This window comes from Rhinatrema bivittatum, chromosome 11, assembly GCF_901001135.1.
Source record: "Rhinatrema bivittatum chromosome 11, aRhiBiv1.1, whole genome shotgun sequence".
Lineage (NCBI taxonomy): Eukaryota > Metazoa > Chordata > Amphibia > Gymnophiona > Rhinatrematidae > Rhinatrema > Rhinatrema bivittatum.
In genome coordinates, this window is record NC_042625.1 from 53,001,948 (window position 1) to 53,023,541 (window position 21,594).

The window sequence follows — 21,594 nt, forward strand, 5'->3', positions numbered from 1 at the left end:
GGTATATTTTATCACGATCACTCGCCTCAAGACTTGCCACCAATCAGTAACCAGATCTGCAGCAGAATTCACAGATTAGGAGGAAGTGACAGAAACCAGGATATAAGGATTTTTTAGAATGGCTTGGAACTTGACTGAGAACAAAACAGTAAATAAAACGAGAAAGCAGTGTGTAGCAATAATCTCTAGGACTGTCCTTTCAAAAACGTTCAAGGTCCAAGACAACGACTCATTCTACAGCAATTTAAGCGAAACTTTGGCTCAAAGCCACAACTTCCAAGGCTCCTCTGAAATTGCAGTGCAATGAGTCGTTGCCTTGGCCCTTGTATACTGAAGGGAGGCGGCTGGGGACGCCTAGGCCCGGGAGTAAGGGACGAGATGCAAACCTTTCTCCAGCCGGGATTTTCATCGCCCCGCCCCCTCCCTCCTCTTCCGGAAGTCGCCGGCACAGTCCTATGAGGTCAATGTATGGCGCATGAGGGAGGGAGGATGGCGGCGCTCGGGCGGTGAGTGAGGGCTGTGCACAAGGGGAAGTTCCTGTGAGCGCTATGTTAAAGTGAGACATGGACGGGGCGGGGGGTGTGCGAGTGTGAGAGACACGGACAGGGTGGGAGGTTGCGAGTGGGAGAGACTTGGACGGGGTGGGAGGTTGCGAGTGGGAGAGACTTGGACGGGGTGGGAGGTTGCGAGTGTGGGGGACAGGGTTAAAGGGGGTGTGAGGGACACGGACAGTGTTAAGGGGTGCGAGTGTGGGGGACAGGGTTAAAGGGGGTGTGAGGGACACGGACAGGGTTAAGGGGTGCGAGTGTGGGGGCAGGGTTAAGGGGAGTGTGAGGGACACGGACAGGGTTAAGGGGTGCGAGTGTGGGGGACACTGCAGGGTTAAGGGGGGGTGTCTATGTGTGAGGGACACGGACAGGGTTAAGGGGGTGTGAGGGTGGGGACAGGGTTAAGGGGGTGCGAGTGTGGGGACATGGACAGGGTTAAGGGGGGGTCTATGTGTGAGAGACAGGGTTAAGAGGGGGGGTCCATGTGTGAGGGACAGGGTTAAGAGGGGGGGGTCCATGTGTGAGAGACAGGGTTAAGAGGGGGGGGTCCATGTGTGAGGGACAGGGTTAAGAGGGGGGGTCCATGTGTGAGGGACAGGGTTAAGAGGGGGGGGTCTATGTGTGAGAGACAGGGTTAAGAGGGGGGGGGTCCATGTGTGAGGGACAGGGTTAAGAGGGGGGGGGTCCATGTGTGAGGGGCAGGGTTGGGGGGGGCCATGTGTGAGGGACATGGACGGCGCTAAGGGGATGCGGGTGCGAGAAGCACGGACGTGGCCAAGGGGGTCTTTGTGAGAGACACAGACGGGGCAAAGGGGGGAGGGTGCGAGACATGGACGGGGTAAGGGTGTATGTGAATGAGAGACAGATAGGGGTGAGGAAGTGGGTGTGGGTTGGATGGGATGAGGTGGGTGTGAGACAGAAATATAGATGTCTGTGTGATATAGACAGGATACATATTAGTGTGTGGTTTTTTTTTTTTTTCTAGTTCATGTGCCAATGAGTGAGAGATGCAGAAGTGGGGAGGGGGAAAAGGTATATATTTATTTTGACAGATGGGTGTGTGTGCCAGTTTACATGGGCTGAGTTTTATGCACATTTTTACATATTTTTTTTGTTACGATTATTACAGTTTTGTCTATTATCAGAGAATTTCTCTGCGACAGATCCATCTATCTTTCAAGTATCAGCCTAGCAGGAGGTGTCATGCCAGTAAGTATATGTGTACCTTGTATTTCAAATGCTTGACTTCTGGTCTGATTCTACTTTCTAATGAACAAAAAAGAAAGTGAGAAATAGACAAAATTACTCTCTCTTATATCTTGGAACACATAGCCTTCCCTCTTTACAAAATAAAGCTTTGCATACAAATCACATCTCTTGGGGGGCAATTTGCTAAGCCGCGGTAAAGGTATAATGCGTGAAAAACAGTAAAACGGCCACAGTATCTTACCAGGGAGGGGAAAAATATGGCTTGATAAATGACTCCTTTTGACTGTTGTTGATGCACAGTTGGGTCTCTCAATGGAAAGGGGACTTTAGAATGAGGGGTCATTGGTAGACCAAGGAGACATTTTAAGGAAGTATTTCTTTATAGAGAGAGTGGTGGATGCATGGAACAGCCTTTCAGTGGAAATGGTGGAGACAAGGACAGGATTTGAATTAAAAAATGTATTAAACAAGCACAGGGGATGTGTGAGGGATTGGTTGGGATTGTAAAGCTGAGTAGTTGTGTGCTTGGGCAGACTAGATAGGCCATATGGTCATGTTTCTATGTATGTGTGACAATGCTATCATTCTGCAAAAGCGCACACACAAAAAATTGATTTGTTTTTGTATTGATGTGGCTTTTATGAGTGTTTTTATTTGTATACAGCTTCGATCTGGGGAGTATGTGGTATGGTATATAAGCTATCTTTAAATAAATAAAACATGATTATACTATCATCTGTGTTATTCAACATAATAATTACAACCATTTAAAAAAAATATTAAAGAAATGGGAGACATTTGCTGTACAATCCAAATTCAGATGCCATTGGTGTTATGGCAAAAGCAGAGCCGGTGCTTCCATTAGGAAAACTAGGCAGTTGTCTATCTAGAGCACCAAAATTTTGGGGTTGGCAAAATCTCACTAGCATGAAGCCAAGAAGGGTGATGTGCCATAACTAATACCATCAAAGAAGGGAGAGATGTGCTGGATCCACTGCTGCTGGTAGAAGGGACTGTACTGGAGGGATGTTGGGGTATGTGTGTGTGTGCATGACCAAAGGTTTGCCTAAGGTATCAAATACTCTGGATAAAAAAATGCCTGCTTGCGGGGACTCCTTAACTGTCTATCTCTGCTAATGCTGCTCTGTCCGGATCAAATATCTCAGGATACAGGGGCTTAATATGTTTGTTTACTTTTGGATGGTTTCTGACACTACTTCCTACTGGCCTTCTGGAAACATATTTGTTGGACCCTCTCCTTGTCCTGGCTTCTGATTTTCTTTTCTTTGTCCTGGCTAGGGAGGTGACGGGAAGAAGCTTCCTTTCAGGCTAAACCCTGAATTGCCACCTCTGAGTCAACAGGAGATGATATTCAAAGAGAGAAGTTCTGCAAACAGAATGTTAGAAATTATTAGGAGGGGAATGGCAAATAAAATGGTGGATGTCATAATGCCTCAGTATCGCGCCATGGTGAGACCGCACTTTGAATACTGTGTGCAATTCTGGTGCAGAGAAAGGTGACCAAAATGAAAAGGGGCACGGAACTACTGTCCTGTGAGGAAAGGCTAAAGAAATTAGGCTGTTCAGTTTGGAGAAGAGACTGAGATGGGATATGATAGAATTCTACAAAATCATGAAAGGACTTGAACAGGATAATGTAAATCGGTTATTTACTCTCTGATAATAGAATGACTGGGGGTATTCCATGAAGTTAGTAAGTAGCTCATTTAAAACAAATTGAAAAAAATTATTTTTCACTCAGCGCATAGTTAATTCATTGCCAGAGGATTTGGTTATGGTAGTTAGTGTAACTGGGTTTAAAAAAAGTTTGGATAAGTTCCTAGAGGAAAAATCCATAAACTGCTATTAATCAATAAGGCGAAGTAGCTTGAGATCTATTTAATATTTGGGTACATGCCAGATACTTGTGACTTGGATTGGCCACTATTAGAAACGGGATGCTGGGTTTGATGGGCTCTTGGTCTGACCCAGTATGGCATGTTCTTATGTTAGCGTTCGGTCAGGTCAGTCCCAACGAGTGGGTTATGCACCTCTGCCTCTGTCTCCAGCAGTTGGTGGACATGTGTTTTCCTTTGGGGGATTGCCTGTGAGTGTAAAAAAAAAAAAAAGTTAAAAATGAGGTACTGGAAAGACAAGATGTCTTTGTAGCACCGCTTACCTCCTGAAGTGATACCGTGCAGTCCCTCTCTCAATAGAGTGCCTTTAGTCTAGAAGCCTTGACTGGCATGGACCTATATTCGAAAAACGGTTGCAGGCTTGAGAGAGAGGCTCGGTGGTGAAGGCTCTAGCCCTCTTCCCCTCCCCTGTAGCTGGGACCCACTCCTGCTCTCAGCCAGGAAGAGTTGAACTCAGGTAAACATTTTTTATTTATAAAAAGGAAGAAAGCAGGAGAAGGGTCCGTTTCCTTGGCATTTGGCTGTCCCACTCACGTCTCTGGGGAGTTCTGTGAGATGAGGAAATAGTGCAGGCCTTGCAGGTTGAGCAGCTGTATGGCTAGGTCCCGCTCCCAGGCTTCTCCCATTTTGGTGCACGGTAGGCCGCGGGATAGTTTTGCATGTTTTTTGTTGCAGTTTGTTGGTGCGCGCTTGCCGGTCCGGTGTGTGCCTATTCTCGTTTGTGCGTCTACTTTGGGCATTCTTGCTTCTGGACACATGTCTTGTGCATCTAGCTTAGGCATCAGTACTGGGCCCCAGTTGGACGAGCGCCTAGGTGTGTGTGCTTGGGCACATTTTTGTGCGTCCATTTTGGATGTGGCTTATACGAGCGGGTAATCTGGGCGCGAGCCTTGTTGGTCTACACGCTTATAGCATGGCACCTGTGGCGAAGAAACCTAAGCGCCTATCTATTTGTGCTGCATGCCATATCAGAGCCATTCAACTGCAGCTTTCTTTCAGCCTATGTTAGCGCTGCCTGGATGCTTGGGGAGATTTAGCTCCTTTTTCTGATTTTGCCGGTGATGGTCCATCCTCAGCCCGAGGGGAGTTGGGACTGAGGGAGACAAGGCAGGGGTGTCACCTCCCTTGATTGATCCAAGGGTCGATTTCCCAGAGGACACTGGCACTTGGGATGTCAAATTCTGGCCTGTGATCTTTGAGGAGGACCATGTATTCCAACTGCTCCCCCCATCTGTCTCCATGATCAAGCGCCATGGAACAGTGCGGTCTGACAGAGCTCGCATGCAGGTGGATCATGATGATACCGATGATAATGGGGGTGGCTCTCCTGGTGAGGAAGGGGACTTTCTTCCATATTTGGAGCCATATAGAACTCTTCTCTGTTTCACAGAGAAGAGTTGGGTTTGATCTCTGACCTTGAAGATGTAGCTGGATCTGACTCCTTGGGGATGCAGAAGAGGAGTCGTATTTTGTTCAGCCTGCAAAAGGCTTCTTGTTTCTTTCCTCTCCTGGATGCATTTCAGGAGTTGATTGGTCTGGAATGGTGTTGCGACCGTCGCTGCTTGACGTCCTCACTCCGCCCTCTTTACCTCTGTGGCGACTCCCTCCGGGTCTGATGGACGGCTGGCTGCCGCGCATCTCCATGCCGTCTCCCTCTGGTGTCCCCGGACCGGCTTGACGTTGCAGAGCCGCCATGTTGCCTGATGACCTAGGAGGCGCGCCCGCGCTCTGATTGAAGTACCCGCAAGGACGCGAACCTCAGGGGCGTCCCTCTGAGATGACGTCATCTGCTTCCAATATTTAAAGGTCTCTAATTCACTATCTAACTGAGTTAGCAAGGGGATTGCTTTGGCTTTACTCCCAAGCTACTCTGCCTCCTCGGACTTACCAGAGGTACCCGCTCCTCGGGGGCCCATGTTCCTGGACACTCTGAAGATTCTCTACTGCCTGGAAGCTATCACTGCTACAAACAATTGTGAGTTACCATCACTCTCTCAGAGCTTTCCCTGGAACCAGGTACTCGCTCCTCGAGGGCCTAAACCTTTCCAGCTCCTGAGCTTCCTTGAGACCTTATGTGAGTTTTGTCATCTAATTCAGTTCATGAACCTTGTCTACTCTGCCTACTCACTTTCTACAGTTTCTCAACAGCTCAGCCATCCTGGATTGCGGTTCCAGTGCCTGAGGGACTACAGCCCTGTCTGGCATATTAGCTCACTACTGCCACCTCTGGTGGTTTCCAAAACCTGTTTAATAAAAGAACTAATGTGTGACTGTCTCCATACTCAAGCCTAGCCGGTGGTCCCTCTCTGGATATCCTCCCGGGGGCGTGGTCATCTTCCACCGGCCCAGGGATTCACCACTACTATCTCAGATTCATAACAGATTGCTAACTCCCAGCATAGCGGAATATTACAGAATCTGAGACTCTACAAGATAGCTGACTCCTACTTCTTAGGAGCCATTCATTCAGATTGCTCCTCCCATCTAATGCCCAGCTTTCTTAACAGATATAACAGATTGCTAACTCCTCATGGAGAACCCTAGCAGATTCATAACAGATTGCTAAGTACATTGTGAGAAAACCGGGTCCCTCGATTTGCCAGAGGATAAGAAACCCAATGCCCGATCTTTTCGTGTGATTGGCTGCTCTCGAGACTACCGGTGTTTTGGGCCTTATAGGGGAGGTTCTTCCCAAAGATCCCATCTCTTCCGCAGGTCTCAGTCTTTTTGCCCCTGAGGACCTCTAAAGAATGCAAGCTCCAGAGGTGGAGCCCCTCAGTTTTCCTCTGAAGGTCACCTAGGACCTTATCCCATACTCTATCATAATTCGTGGTAGAAAGACTATCCAGATTAGTACCAATCTTCACCCCATATATATTTTACCTCCATAGTTACAATTTTAGAGGGGAATTTCTTCTTGATTACAGCAACTTGCTCTGGCGGAAGAGTGATACTCAGAAATTCAGATTTATCCGCATTTAGCTGATATCCAGAGACCCTGCCAAATCTCACCAACTCTTCCATAGGGAAAGACAGGGATGTATCAGGGAATGGACCCTTAAACAGGACATCATCTGCAAACATGAAAAGTTTGTATTCATGATCCCCTGCCTATAAACCTTGTATTTCCTTAACACTGCGTATTTTAGTAGCTAAAGGCTCCAAGTATAAAGCAAAAAGTAGCGGAGAAAGTGGACATCCCTGCTTCATACCTCTGCCTATCGGAAATACCTCTGAATATCCCCCATTAACCTTTATACTAGCACTAGGGTTACTATACAACTTCCGGACCCAAGTAGAAAAGTTCCCCCCAAACCAAATTTCTCTAGTACAGAAAACAAGTAATCCCAATGAACTATATCAAACACCTTTTCAGCATCTGCCACAAAGCCAGCGGGGTCTGTGACTCCCGAGCCCACCATATAAGTCTCACCACCCTCCTCATGTTATCGGCTGCGAGACTACCCGGAATAAATCTGGTTTGATCTGGATGTATCAGGAAACCCGCTATTCCACCTAGATGTTTAGCCAAAATTTTTGCCAAAATGTTTAGGTCAAGATTTATAAGAGAAATAGGCCTATAGGATCCGCACAGAGTCTCATCCCTTCCCAGCTTTGCCAACACCATAATGCCAGCTCTATTGGCATCAGCTGCAATGCTTCCACTTGTTAATAGGTCACTAAAAGCCGTCAACAGCCTAACTACTACCAGAGCCAATTGCTTATAAAACCCTGCCGAAAACCCGTCCAACCCTTAAGATCTGCCCATTTTCAACTCCTTAATCGCCTGAGCAACTTCCAATTCAGATATTTCCCTATTTAATCTTTCCTGTTGTATGGGATCTGCTTTAGGCACAACTATATCTCCTAAGAGATTCATCTATAGTGGACTTGCTAATATCTGTACCGGAAAGGTATAACTCCTTATAAAATTGGGAAAACCGGGCCCTAATACATCAGATACCATCTTTCCCTCCCTATTTTTGATTTTTAAAATCTGGTTTTGTGTTGCCCTAACCTTAAGCTTCCTTGCTAATAATCGATTGGCTTTATTATCTCCTTCAAAATACTCTTGCTTCACCCTATCTAATTGAAATGCAATCTTCCGCACATCTAGATCCCATAGTTCAGCTCTCAGCTGCCCCAGCTTCTTCCCCAACGTATCATCCACACATCTTTTATGACGCAACTCCATTTTACCTATCTGAGTTAACAACTATACTCGTTTCTTTTTACCCTTTCTTTTAGAAATGAAGCCCTAGCAATCAATTTACCTCTGGAAACTGCCTTAAAACAGTCCCACAGAGTCCCTGTGGACACTTCCCCATTTTCAGAGAGAATCATGCTCATCTCATCCCTCAAAGACTTAACTAAAATCATTATCATCAAATAAACTCTCATTTAGCCGCCAGCATCCGTCCCCTGACAGGCCCCCCTGCCCCTGCAAGGTCGTCTACACAGCCACGTCAGACCACATTATGGGATCAGTCTCAGATTTCCTTACCCTATTCACCAGGGATTTATCCACCAAGAAAAAGTCAATCCAAGAATAAACCTTATGGGCCATCGCGAAAAAAGTATAATTCCATTCAGAGGGATGGAAGAGGCGCCAAATATCCACCAACTCCCAATCAGCCATTAATACCTTCAAACCTTTCCAATTCACTCTTGAAGCCCCCCCCCCACTCCCCCCATTATTATTTAAAACTGGGTACATAGTAATATTAAAATTCCCTCCTATAAGAATACGACCTTCTGCCCATTGCTGCAAAATGTTTGAGAATCCCTCAAAAACTTCCCCTGACCAGAATTAGGGCCATACACATTCCCTACGGTATAAATGACATTCCCCAACCTAAATTTAATTATAAGATACCTCCCTTCCACATCCCTCAGAACTGAGAGCACATCTACCATCACATTCTGGAGAGCAGAATACCCACCCCATACTACTTATTTAGTTTTGTAGCCAAAGCAAAACATTGGAGTGGAAAATGATGCGAAACCATCAGCATTTTGTGCCTCTTCCATAAGTGAGTTTCCTGGCATAGCAATGCATCTACTTTCATATTAATAGCATCATTTAAAAGCCGCTTCCTCTTGATGTAAGTATTTAACCCTTTAACGTTCCATGACAAAATTTTTAATTCCCCCACTAACAATTATATATATAACTCTCCAAACCCGGTCACAACCCTTGGACATTATGGTAAGTCACCCCACCCCCAAAATCCACTGAATATTTTATACTCCAAGCTATTCTGCCTCCCAGATTGCCATCCCAGTGCCACCCATATCCCCTTTCCTCCTCCCTACACCTTCCTCCCTCCCTCCCTCCCTCCCTCCCTCCCTCCCCCTCCAAAGCACTCGCACCTCCTACTTGAGGAATGACAACATTGAACCTCCCCTGACCACTCTTTAACCCTCCCTACTGACCCAGCTCATAAGGTAACTTAAATACTCTCTTCCCCTATGAAAACCTTGCATAAGGAAACCAATAAAACCATTAAGTAAAGAACCTGAATAAAATCGAACAGCAGGTCCTAAAGTCCAAAAACACAGGCTTCACTAAGTCTGCCAGGATAGCTGACTTGCTCTACAATATCCCAGCACTGCACTCAAGTTGCTGCCTCTCTCTCGAAGAAGACGATCCACCGGAATGTACTTCTCAGGTGCTTTCCCCTAGATTGGGCCCTCTGCCAGTCAAGGTGGAAGAAGTACTCTCACTAGGATCCACAGACCTCACTAATCTAGCTGCTTTAAGTATTTTCTTCGCTTCATCCACTGATTTAACCCGGGAGGTTACCCCATTGATGGAAAATTGTAGTCCAAAAGGGTACAACCACTAGTATCGATGATTCCCAGTCCTGCTATTTCCTAATCGTGAGAGGCGAGAGATCTTGGAAAACTTCTACTTTGTGTCCATGCCACTGAATATCTTTCATCTTCCTCGCTTGGGCCATCACCTTCTCTTTCACAACATAGTCATGGAAGCACACCACGATATCCCGGGGCATATTCCCTCGGGGTGAGCCAAAGTCTTGTGTGCTCTATCAAGCACCAGTTTAGGGATCTCCTCCCTCCCCTTGATGTTGTGTAGAATCAGGTCACAAATATCAGAAATCACCTTAACACAGTCCGAATAAGCAGCTTCCTCAGGGATACCCCTGAACCTCAGGTTCCCTGTTCTTGACCTATTTTCTAGAACTTCCACCCAGTCTTTTAAGAAGGTGTTGTCTTTCTGTAATTGCTTCACTTCCTGCTGAATGTGCTCACAAGCTCCCTCTTGATCCTCAATCTGATTCTCATCGACATCTACTCTATTTCCCAGCTCTGCACATTCACGCCGCAGCTCTCCCATGATCGATTTTAATTTCCTGCTTCAGGGAGCTCATGTCTGCTCTCAACTCTCCAAACCACAGCTGAAAATCATCTCTGGAGAGAGGCAGGTCGACTTTCCGTTGATTAATATCCGAAGCAGCACTCCCCTCCATAGGGCCTGATTCACAGCCGCCATGTTCCCCGTCCTCCTCCATGGCTGGGTCCTCTGATTTGTTCGCTGCCACTCCTTCGAAGGAGAAGTGTTTTAAGTCAACCAAAATTTTTTTTTTTTCCTCCCAGACATCACTGCCCCTGCCCAATACTCACAATATGTTCCCAGCTGGAATCTGCACCCCAATGCTAACATTGCGGGGAAGATTATAAAATCAGGGTCTGGAGCACGGTCTCTAAGTGGCCATTTGGCAGCGTGATGTCACTTTCTGCCCCTGTGAAACTGTGTTTGTCTGACTGTGTGGTTTTATCTACAAGTCCTTGGGTTGATTGCTGTTCTCTTAGAAGTGGTTTCCTGGGTGAGGGCATATATGCGCACTCTTCAGCGAGTGTTGCTTTCCTGATGGAGTCCACAGTTGTGGAACTATGTGGTGAGGCTGCTCCTTCTGTTAGAGGTGAGATCCTAGTTGGTTTGGTAGTTACATCTCAATAAGAGAATTTCCCTGACAACGCCAGATTGGTTGGTACTCATGACATATGCGAGCCTCAGGAATTGGTGGTGCAAGGGTGCTGGAATGTAGCAGAGTGGCAGTGGAAATCAACAGACTGGACGCATGAGCAGTTCAGTTAGTGTGCCTGCGGTTCGCTGAGCGGCTACAGGCTCTGGCGATTTGAATGATGTCTGACAGTGCGATGACAGTGGCTTATATCAATCATCGGGGTGGAACCACAGGTGTCTGAGGATATAGATGTGCTCATGGTATGGGTGGAGCAGCATCTCCTAAGCATATCCGCCTCTTACATAGCTGGTAAGAACGATATTGGATCCCATTTCCTTAGTAGGAGAAACTTGGACCCAGGAGAATGGGAGCTGACGGATGAGGCCTTTCAGCTCCTGGTGAAACACTGGGGCCTACTGGATCTAGACCTGTTGGCAACCTTCAATAATGCAAAGATTCCATGCTTCTTCAGTCACAGATGAGACCCAAAAGCAATGGACATCAATGCTCTTGTTCAGGAGTGGCTACACAGCACTCTTCGGTATGCGTTTCTGCCCTGGCCTCTGATAAGCAGGCTGGTCCAGAAGATTGCAAGACAAACCAACTCCGTCCTTCTAATGACTTTGGATTGGGCTTGAAGGCCATGGTGTACTGATCTCCAGATTCTGGTGGGCACTTCTTTCAAGCTATCATCTCGGATAGATCAGGGGCCCATTCTGCACAAAGATCTGGGTCGATTCTCTCATGGTTTGGCCATCAAAAGGGCTCAGTTGTTAAAGTGGGGTTTTTATGCCTGCAGTAATTTCCACTCTTCTTTGGGCCGGAAATTTTCTACTTCTCTAGCCTATGTGAAGAGTTTGGAGAATCTGAGATGTGTGCCTAAGTCTGAGACTAACATGGCGACTATGACTGACCCAGAATCCTCTGCTGCCTTGGCCTGCTTGCAGTTCTGGCCATGGGAACCTTAAATGCCCTATTGACCCTAATTTGGAGAAATTCCAGGAGACATCTGGACAGCAGCCAGAGCTGTCCAAAACTTGTGATGGAGAGTCATGGGCTCACAAAAAAGCAGAAGGAAAAGATTAGAATCTCACAGGCTAATGTTTTAATTATGGTGGCGCCAGTGAAACCAGAGTCTTGGAAACCTCCCTGAGCGTGAAAACCTGACAGGAAAAAGGACTAACAGAAGATTAATGTAAACATCAGGCAAGTGAGCCCCGATTTGGGAGGAGGGTCAGGAGAACTTAGGTTTAAGTCATCTTGTTTTGAGATAAGAACTGTGTACGTGATACTCCCATAGGTTCATGCAACTTAGGTATTATTGTATGTTTTGCCTGTAAAAAGCAGCACTCACTGACATACAGAGAGAGACAAGAGTAGTGCTTCTCCTGAGCATCTAGACGGAGAGAACTGCTGTGACTCTGTACCTCCCAAGGGTACCTGCATTGCTTACTGATATGCAATAAAAAATTGATATTTGTTTCTACTAAATTTGGTTTAGTATCCTTGTGTCCTTGGAGAAGAGCCTTAAGCGTGTTTGGCGCTTGACAAGTCTTTGTTGCCTGGTGTTCTGAACGATGTACTCAACCACTCAAGGTCGCTACTCCTATGATTTTGGAATTTTTACATGATGGCTTGCTTAAGGTTTGGCCCATAACACCTTGAAGGTTCAAGTTATAGCCCTGGCTCATTATAGGGGGAGAATCAATGGAGAGCCTTTGTCTTCCCATCCGGACATTTCCCATTTCCTGCAGGGAGTTAAGCGTCTTCGCCCCCTGTTCTGGCTTCTGGTGCCTCTGTGGGACCTTATCTTGGTCCTTAGGTTTTTGGCAGGTCCGATTTTTCGACTGCTGCATACTCTTTCCTTGCGGCTGCTTACCTTGAAGACAGTTTTTCTCGTAACAATCTGTTTGGCACATTGGGTCTTTGAGCTGCAGGCTTCTTCCTGCCATGAGCCTTTTCCTTGTATGACTCAGGGTGTGATTCAACTTCGGACTGTGCCCTCCATTTTTGCCCACACTGGTTTCATAGTTTCATCTGAATCAGTCCGTTTCTCTACCTGCCTTGGACAGGGACAGAGATGAAGCTTGAGTACCACCTTTTGCATTCCTTGGACATCAAGTGTCATTTACTGCAGTACCTGGAGATGAGTAAGGCTGTTAGGAAGTCCATGGCAGAGGTAAGCAGGGAGCACCAGCGACATAGGCAACGATTGCCCGCTGGATTACGGAAGTCAATTCGGTAGTCTATGTGGCTGCTAAGGTTGCCTTACCAAAAAAAGATTACACCCGTGTTCCATGAGGGCTCACTTGGTATTGTGAGCGGAAATTCATTTGTTGTCCCTGCTGAAATTGTCAGAGTGCTGACATGATCATTTTTGTACACTTTTCTAAGCACTGCGGCTTGGATGTTAGAGCTAGGGAGGATGCCGCTTTTGCATAGGACCGCTGGCAGCCTCCTGCCCTCTTCAAGATTAGCTTTGGTACATCCCACTCGTTAGGATTGACCTGTCCAAATTCTAAGGAAGGAGAAATTACTACTTACCTGTTAATTTCCTTTCCTTTAGTAAAGGCAGGTTAATCCCAGATACGCACTAGGCTGCTGATGTTTAAATTTGTGGTTAGCCTTTCTTCGGACAGTCTGTGCATAGTATGATTCCTGCTCTTTGTTGAAAACTGGTAAGTGGCTTCTCTATCCCTTAGTTTGCTAGATATGTTTCTTCTTTTGGCTGAGCTCAGTGTTCCTGTTGATTGAGAAACATGAATGGTTGGCTGTTGATGATAATATTAAAGTATAATCAGGTTTGTCCACAGTTTGGCTTTTCCAGAGAATAATGGCAGACTGATGTTGGGACAGGTCTATATAGCCGTGACATCAGCTTTTGCTCCTTCTCCATCTGCTGGTAGAGGTGTATAACCCACTCGTTGAAATTGACCTGCCCTCACTAAAGGAAATTACAGGTAAGTAGTAATTTCTCCTTTCCTGAACCGTGAGGGTCAGGTGGCATGGTGTTGGGGAGGAGGGGGCCACCCATATTATACAGATTCTCAGCTGACAGCCAAGAGGAATCCATTTCCATTCACAGCTTAGCCAGAAAGACTGCAGTGCCCTGGAGATTCTCAGTGCCCTGGAGCCCCTGCCTGACCCCGGGACACTACTGACTCTTCTTGAGAGGGTTGGGCTAAACTCTAGAACTACCTTGAGGGAACACTTTGTTTAAAGAAGAAAGTGTGTCCAGAGGGCAGATTTGAAACTGCCCTTGATTACTTTTCACCTGCAGACTTTGCACCAGTTTTCATAGGGAAAGTCACATCATGGCTCTGTACCTGCTATTTCTGTGGGTAAAGGGACCCGTGCACCTGCAAACCCCTCCTCCAGAATAAAGCATGCTGGTACCCAAGAAATCTGCTGAAAAATAAATGTAAATATTTAAAGTAAACCAGAATTGTTATTTACAGGAGGATACTAATTAGATGAAATGCTTCTGAGGAATTTAGGGGGGCATATCAGGAAATAGGTGTGAATTTCAGATTTGTAGATTGCTTATAATTGATTGAAAAGTTCAGGGGGTTTATTTTGGTGTCACATGATAGAATATATCTGCCTTGTGTGAGGAAACATTTTATGATAAGAGGCTGGTAGAGGAGGAGTGGGGTGTGTCAGTCAGCCTGGTAGTCTGATTGGTTGAGCATCCTTGCTAGTTCTGGTGTTGCCTATACAGCTGTACCTCCCCACAACAGGGGAATTTCCACACTCTTTGTTTTTGTGTCCTGGGGTCAATAAAAGAGACAGGACTTTCAGCATGTTTATACAGCCTGTGATGAAGAGGGTTTTTTTTTTCCCTTACATTCGCTTTTGTTAACATCTGTGTAGGCAGGAGCTGGCCAGTTGCCACTCAGGTTATTCTCATTCAGTACAGTGTTTAAAGGATACAGTGTGTGAAACTTCACTCTTCTCATGTTACAGATATAGTTTTCTTGGCTTCTATTACTGTATAAAGAGTCTTTTTAATTTTGTAAACTGAAAAAGTCAGCAAAGCTGCAATACTTCATCTCAGCTTTTAGCCAGAGGATGCCATCTTTACCCTGCCTCATGTTTAGGGTCATGCGCCTGCTGTCATCTCATCTATGAGTACTGACCAGAAACTGAATGTGACCACCGGCCAGGGGACAGGTCCCGAATCATGTGGACAATCTCTCTCAATGTTAGTTTGTTCTCAAGTGGCAGGTTCATAGCTCTGTTTTATTGCCGTACACCCTTAGGAACCTTTTTCCAAAAGATCAATGGATATAGGGTCTGTTTAAGAACAAACCTGTAGTAATTGAGACATGGGCTCTCTTAAAGAAACATACAGCAGATAAGCATTGCAAAGCCCATCTAGACTGCTCAACTTACCTCCTTTTGTATGGAGCAGTAAAAGGTTATACTGTAAGGATGGTCTACATTTGTCCTTGGCCTGAAGGAAGATGCTAAGTGAGAAATTGAGCATACATTATTAGGAATTTAAACTAGAGGGCGAGGCTGGCAGGAGGTGGCCAAAGAATTTGCATGTCACCCCCAAGCAATACAAGAATTGGGAGGAGAAAACAACAAGATCAATAAAATCAATCAGATCAAAATAGCAGAAATTTCTGAAGAGGGAATTTCTGAAGATATGTAATGATATTTAACAAGGAATGTGATGATATGTATGTTCAAATTAATATATGAAATTGTGAATGGTAATATAAATATATTGATGGTAGTATATGTTGTATCAATAATATAGAACAAATTGCAATTGGGGGAGGGAGTATATTTTAAGGTATCCCATACAGGGATGTGTTGTATGAATGAATGAATGAGATAGTTTTAGGGGGATAATTTAATGGGTAATGTATTAGTGTGATTATGTACATATAACAAGTGTCCAGATTGTGTTATGATTAAATGTTGGAAAGGGGTACATTTTTGGTGAAGTTTTATAAACATGATATGATATTAAACTATTTATAAGCAGTAAATATTTGTAAGAAGTGAAAGTCATATTATTTAATAATTATAACAAAAAGGATCCCTTATTTTGTGATTGCTAGGATTAAGTGTAAGGGTGATTGAGAGCCTCCATAGTTGTTACCATAAACGGCTAAACCCTGAGGTGCCACCTACAGTCCATCAGTATTTTTCTGTCTCCAGCAGATGGTGGAGGTGCAAAACCTACAATCTAGACTTACTTAGTTCTGTAAAAAAAAAAAAAAAAAAAAAAGACAGGATTTTAGATTGTTCTTTTTTTTTTTTTTTTTTTTAAATCTATCTACTGATCTTTATTTAGTGCTGAAGAGGACAGATCTAAATTCTCCACAGCCTTCTGAGCCTCCCAGAGGGTTGGCAGGTCCGAAGGGGACTATCCCCCCTGGTATTTGAGGCACTCGGAGCGAGGGGTTGAGAACCCTCTTGTCCCCTCCGCCCCCCCCCCCCCAAGGTTCTGGGGTGATACCGGGGAGCCCGGCTCACTCACCCTTGGAGACAGAGGACCCAGGAAGACGTTATCGGGCTGCGCTGGGGGCAGGCTTTTTCACTCAGTCAGCGTGCCTGATAATTTGGTGCGGCCGTTTCGTTTTTTCTCATGCTGTGGCAAAGCGTGTGGAGACAGCCTCTGTTCCGCCTGCCTTCCCGGGGGGAGGGGGAGGGAACATTGGTTGCCGCCGGCAGCAGCGTTTCTAAGCCACACCGCGAGCCAGGAAAGCTCGGGTGGCTGCAGCAGGGCTCCTCAGACCTGTTCTCGCTCAGTGCGGGAACGGAGGCCATCTTGCAGACGTTTCATGTGGCTGAGCTAGCTGCCCTGGGGGAGGGGAATTTCCCCCTCCGTTGTCACCGCATTTTCAGGCTCCTGAGGGAGGCAAGCGAGCACAAGAGATCGCTGACGAGGAGGGACAGAGCTCTGAGGGGGATTCTGACTCCTCCTCTTCCTCATTTTCTATGATTTTATTATGCTCCTACATAAGGTCTTTAAAGCCCACAAAGCTGCTAAGAGGGAGGCAGGAGCTGCCTCACTGGTCTCTGGGGCGCGAGATCCTAAACGGCCTCTGTTTTCAGAGAAAGGGGGTTCCTCGGTCCCTCCGTGGTTCCGCCCGTCCGGCAGGCGACGAGTCATCAACGGATTCTGACGTGGACAACACGAATTTGGGCGACAGGCCCCCACTGGGGGCTGATCCTGATGACGACTTGGATCACATCAAGCTTCCAGGCATGGAGGGAGATGACCCTAAGGTGGTCCGTCTCTTTAGAAGAGATGAGTTGGACCCGCTCATTCCAGCTGTTTTGGAAGAATTAGGTATTGAAGTACCTAAGGAAGATTCCCGTTTTGGCAGTATTGACCCAGTCATGGTGGGTCTCCGGGGGCTGACAAAATCTTTTCCCTTTCATTTGTCCACCAATTTACTGTTCCGTGAACGGGGACACTCCAGAATTGGGACTCAAGATCAGCAAGGCAATGGATAGGCTGTATCCCCACCCGGAGGAGGCATTGGACCTGTTGAAAGTGCCTAAGGTGGACGCGGTGGTGTCTGCAGTAACCAAAAAGACCACCATTCCAGTGACAGGAGTAACGGCACTTTGAGATCTTCAGGACCATAAGCTTGAGGTGCAACTTTAGCGCATTTTTTAAGTTTCTGCGCTGGGGGTCTGGGCTGCTATGTGCAGCAGCTTTTCTTTGCATGCAGGGCTTCATTGGGTCCAACATCTGCAGAATATTACCTCTCTTTCTCAGGAGCAGGCTGCTCAGGCAGGTCACCTGGAAGCCGCGGTCTATGGTGGCAGCTGTCTCAGCCCGCCGCTTACTCTGGTTGAGGAACTGGTCGGCCGACGTATCCTCTAAAGCTCAGTTGGGTTCCTTACCCTTTAAGGACAAGTTACTGTTCGGAAAGGAGTTGGAAGATATGATCCAATCCTTGGGTGAAAACAAGGTCCACTGCTTGCCAGAGGATAAGCCTAGACCGAGGGGTGCCTTCCCTTCCCAGTCTCGTTTCTGAGGGAATCGTAGGTTCCGAGCATTTCGTTAGTTGGGTTCCTCCTCCAGACAGTCTACAGGCTGGCAGAAATCTTGGTCTCAGTCCTTTTGTGGCCATAGATTCAGAAGATCCGGGGCCCCTCAATCTGCAGGAGGAGTTAAATCCTCTCAGTGAAATGCGGCTGGTCCATTCCTCTGTTCCGCTTGTGGGAGGCAGACTGTCTCAGTTTTACGAGGAATGGGCCAAGTTAACGTCAGATCAGTGGATCCTCACAGTGATAAGACAAGGCTATGCTTTAGATTTTGCTCGGCGCCTTCGGGATCGCTTCCTAATCTCCCCTTGCTCGTACGAGGAGAAACGTCAGGTGATCAGGGACACTGTAAGTCACCTTATCGATCTGGGAGCGATAGTGCCAGTTCCCCCCTGAGGGATGGCGAAAGGGCCGTTACTCCATTTACTTTGTGGTTCAAAAAAAAGACTGTACCTACTGGCCTATCCTAGACCTGAAGCGGGTCAACAGATGCCTTTGCGTCCCACGCTTTCGCATGGAGACTCTGTGGTCGGTCATCGCCTCGGTTCACAAGGGTGAGTTCCTAGCGTCCCTCGATCTCACCAAAGCGTACTTACACATCAGCATCCACCCGGACCACCAGAAGTTCCTGCGGTTCTTCGTGCTGGGTGATCATTTTCAATATTGCGCTCTTCCCTCATGCCTGGCTACGGCAGGCCAAAATCATGATTGTAGTGGCGGCGCACCTGAGACGAGAAGGGCTTCTTGTGCATCCTGCAAAACCGCAAATAAATAAATAAATATCCCTATCTGGACGACTGACTGATTCGGGCAAAGTCGGAGGATCTCTGTCACTCGGCGGTGAGCAAGGTGCTTCAGCTACTACAGTCTCTCGGTTGGGTAGTCAACCCTACCAAGAGCCACCTGACTCCTCGCAGTCTTTGGAATTCGTGGGAGCTTTGTTCGACACACGGTGGGGAAGAGTCTTTCTCACTGAGGACCGCATTGTCAAACTGCAAGGACAGATTTGAGATTTGTTGTCCAAAAATCCTCCATGAGAATGGGATTACTTGAGGGTCCTTAGTTCCATGGCCTCCACTCTAGAGTTAGTGCCATGGGCTTTTGCGCATATGAGACCTCTGCAGTCAGCGTTGTTTTCCCATTGGAGTCCCGTTTCCAAATAGTTTCACCTTCTTCCTCTTACGGATTCTGCTCGGTCCAGTCTCGACTGGTGGCTCCTCTCTGACAACTTGAACCGGGGTATGCCCCTGGAAATGCCCGTTTGGACAGTAGTGACCACGGATGCCAGCCTCTCCGGCTGGGGGGGGGGGAGTTTAAGACAAATCGGTGCAGGGCCTCTGGTCCATGGAAGAATCCACTGGTCAATCAATCGTCTGGAGACCAGAGCAGTGAGGTTGGCGTTGCAAGCCTTTCTGCCGCTTCTGCGGTGGAAATCGGTCAGAGTCTTATCGGACAATGCAACAACGGTGGCTTATATCAATCGCCAAGGAGAACCCAAGAGCCAACCGGTGGTGCTGGAAGCTCAGCTCCTGATTCATTGGGCAGAACAGCATCTCATCAGCATTGCAGCCTTTCACATTGCAGGGGTCGACAACGTTCAAGCAGACTTTCTCAGTAGCCACCGTCTTGATCCCAGAGAGTGGGAACTCTCCGCAGAAGCTTTCCAGACGATATGTGACGTGTGGTCCAGACCGAGCATGGATCTCATGGCCACGTTCTGAAATGCCAAGGCTCCTCGTTTCTTCAGTCAACGCCGAGAGACGGGGGCGGAAGGAGTGGATGCCCTGGTTCTTCCTTGGCCGATGGAAGTCCTGCTGTACATGTTTCTGCCCTGGCCACTGATCGGAAGAATGCTTCGAAGAATAGAGATGCATCCGGGGGAAGTGATACTAATTGCACCAGAGTGGCCGAGGCGTCCCTGGTTTTCGGATCTAGTCAACCTAGTGGTGGATGGTCCACTGCGGTTCAGAGAGTTGCCGAATCTTCTGCATCAGGGGCCCGTTTGTTTGGATGAGGCGGATCGCTTATGTCTCACGGCATGGCTTTTAAGAGGCAACACTTGAAGAGCAAAGGTTATTCAGATGCGGTGATAACCACTCTTTTGCAGTCGCGAAAGGCTTCTACCTCGCTAGCTTATGTTAGTTTGGGGAATATTTGAGGCTTGGTGCATTCAACACAGCATAGATCTCACTCAGGCGGTGGTGTTGGATATTCTGTCCTTACAGGCGAGCCTCGCTAAGGGATTGTCCTGCAACTCGCTACAGGTGCAGGTAGCGGCTCTTGGATGTTTCCATGGCAAGTTACGAGGAGTTTCCTTGGCTGCTTATCCTGACATGGCGTGTTTTCTTAAAGGGGCGTATCATCTGCATCCTCCGATTAAAAGGTCTTTTCCATCGTGGAATTTGAACTTGGTTCTTAAAGCTCTGTGTAATGTGCCGTTCGAGCCCATGAAAAGGGCTACTTTGAAGGATCTTACTTTAAAGGTGTCATTTCTCGTGGCCATTTCTTCAACTCACAGAGTGTCGGAGCTTCAGGCATTATTTTGCAGGGAGCCCTTTTTGAGGATTACAGAATCGGGAGTTTCCTTATGTACAGCTCCTTCCTTTCTTCCAAAAGTGGTATCTTCTTTCCACTTGAATCAGTCTGTGGAACTTCCATCCTTCTCTGGTTTGGATCCTTCTGATCCCCACTCCACTGATTTACGGAGATTAGACGTCCGGGCCCTGTTGCGTTATTTGGAGGTCACAAATAGTTTTCGCATGTCAGACCACTTATTTGTGCTCTGGAGTGGTCCCAAGAGAGATCATGAAGCATCTAAGGCTACTATAGCCCGTTGGTTAAAAGAGGCCATTGGATTGGCATACCTCCTTCGGGGTTGTCCCCTCCCAGAGGGTCTCCGAGCACATTCTACATGTTCACAGGCAGCCTCGTGGGCTGAGTGCCATCAGATTTCACCGCAGGAAATTTGTAGAGTGGCCACTTGGAAATCTCTGCACACCTTTGCTCGTCATTACCTGTTGGATGTGCGAGCTCCAGACTCTGGGAGCTTTGGTGAAGGAGTGATCCGAATGGGACTCTCAAGGTCCCACCCTGGGTAGGAGAGTTCTGGTACATCTCAGGAGTCTGGACTGATCCGGGTATGTACAGGGAAAGGAAAATTAGTTCTTACCTGATAATTTTCGTTCCTGTAGTACCACGGATCAGTCCACAGTCCCGCCCTTCTCAGCATAGGGATAATGGAGAGTCCGCTCGGTCAGCTCTTGGTTACTTTGCTCTGCAGATAAGTGATTAGATTAACTGAACTTATTGATGTTTTCCAATCTTATTACGGGCTCTGCTACAGTTTGGGTTAGCCTGGTTTCTATGGGTTTCAACCCCAGTTATAGCAGATAGTTAAGTAGGGTTTTGAATCATTCTGCTTGGATACATTAAAATACTGACGGACTGTAGGTGGCACCTCAGGGTTTAGGACAGAGTCTGCCAAAACGTCTCTGTCTCCATCTGCTGGAGGGAAGGCAAAACCCAGGAGTCTGGACTGATCCGTGGTACTACAGGAACGAAAAAGATCAGGTAAGAACTAATTTTCCTATCTGCAGGCCTTAATGGTGGAAGCGGACTTGGACATAGTTGCTGTTACAGGGACTTGGTTCACGGAGTCTCGTGATTGGGATATGGCCATCTCTGGCTATAACTTGATAAGGAAGGACAGAGAGAACAGAAAAGGGGGCGGAGTAGTTCTTTATGTAAAAAACAAAATCCAAGCAACAGTATTACAAGGGAAGTAGGGTAGGGAAGAAGCATTATGGATAGTCCTAAAAAATAAAAAATAGTGCTTCCATTTTTACTGGTGTAGTCTACATGCCTCCAACTCAAACAGAAGAACTAGACAGAGATCTGGTCAAAGACATC

At 46.9% G+C, this 21,594-nt stretch overlaps 1 protein-coding gene across 2 annotated transcripts in view; it reads left to right on the forward strand.

The window, feature by feature from the left end:
* The first annotated feature begins 371 nt into the window (after positions 1–371).
* The window catches only part of PISD (phosphatidylserine decarboxylase), a 73,166-nt gene continuing 51,943 nt past the window's right edge, over positions 372–21,594 (forward strand). The window contains exons 1-2 of one of the 2 annotated variants that reach the window (XM_029571612.1): positions 372–556; positions 1,678–1,757. In XM_029571612.1, the coding sequence (XP_029427472.1) occupies positions 549–556; positions 1,678–1,757 (88 nt within the window). In that variant the 5' untranslated portion in view covers positions 372–548. The remainder of the gene's footprint in view (positions 557–1,677; positions 1,758–21,594) is intronic. The other variant, XM_029571611.1, reaches the window with a different exon arrangement.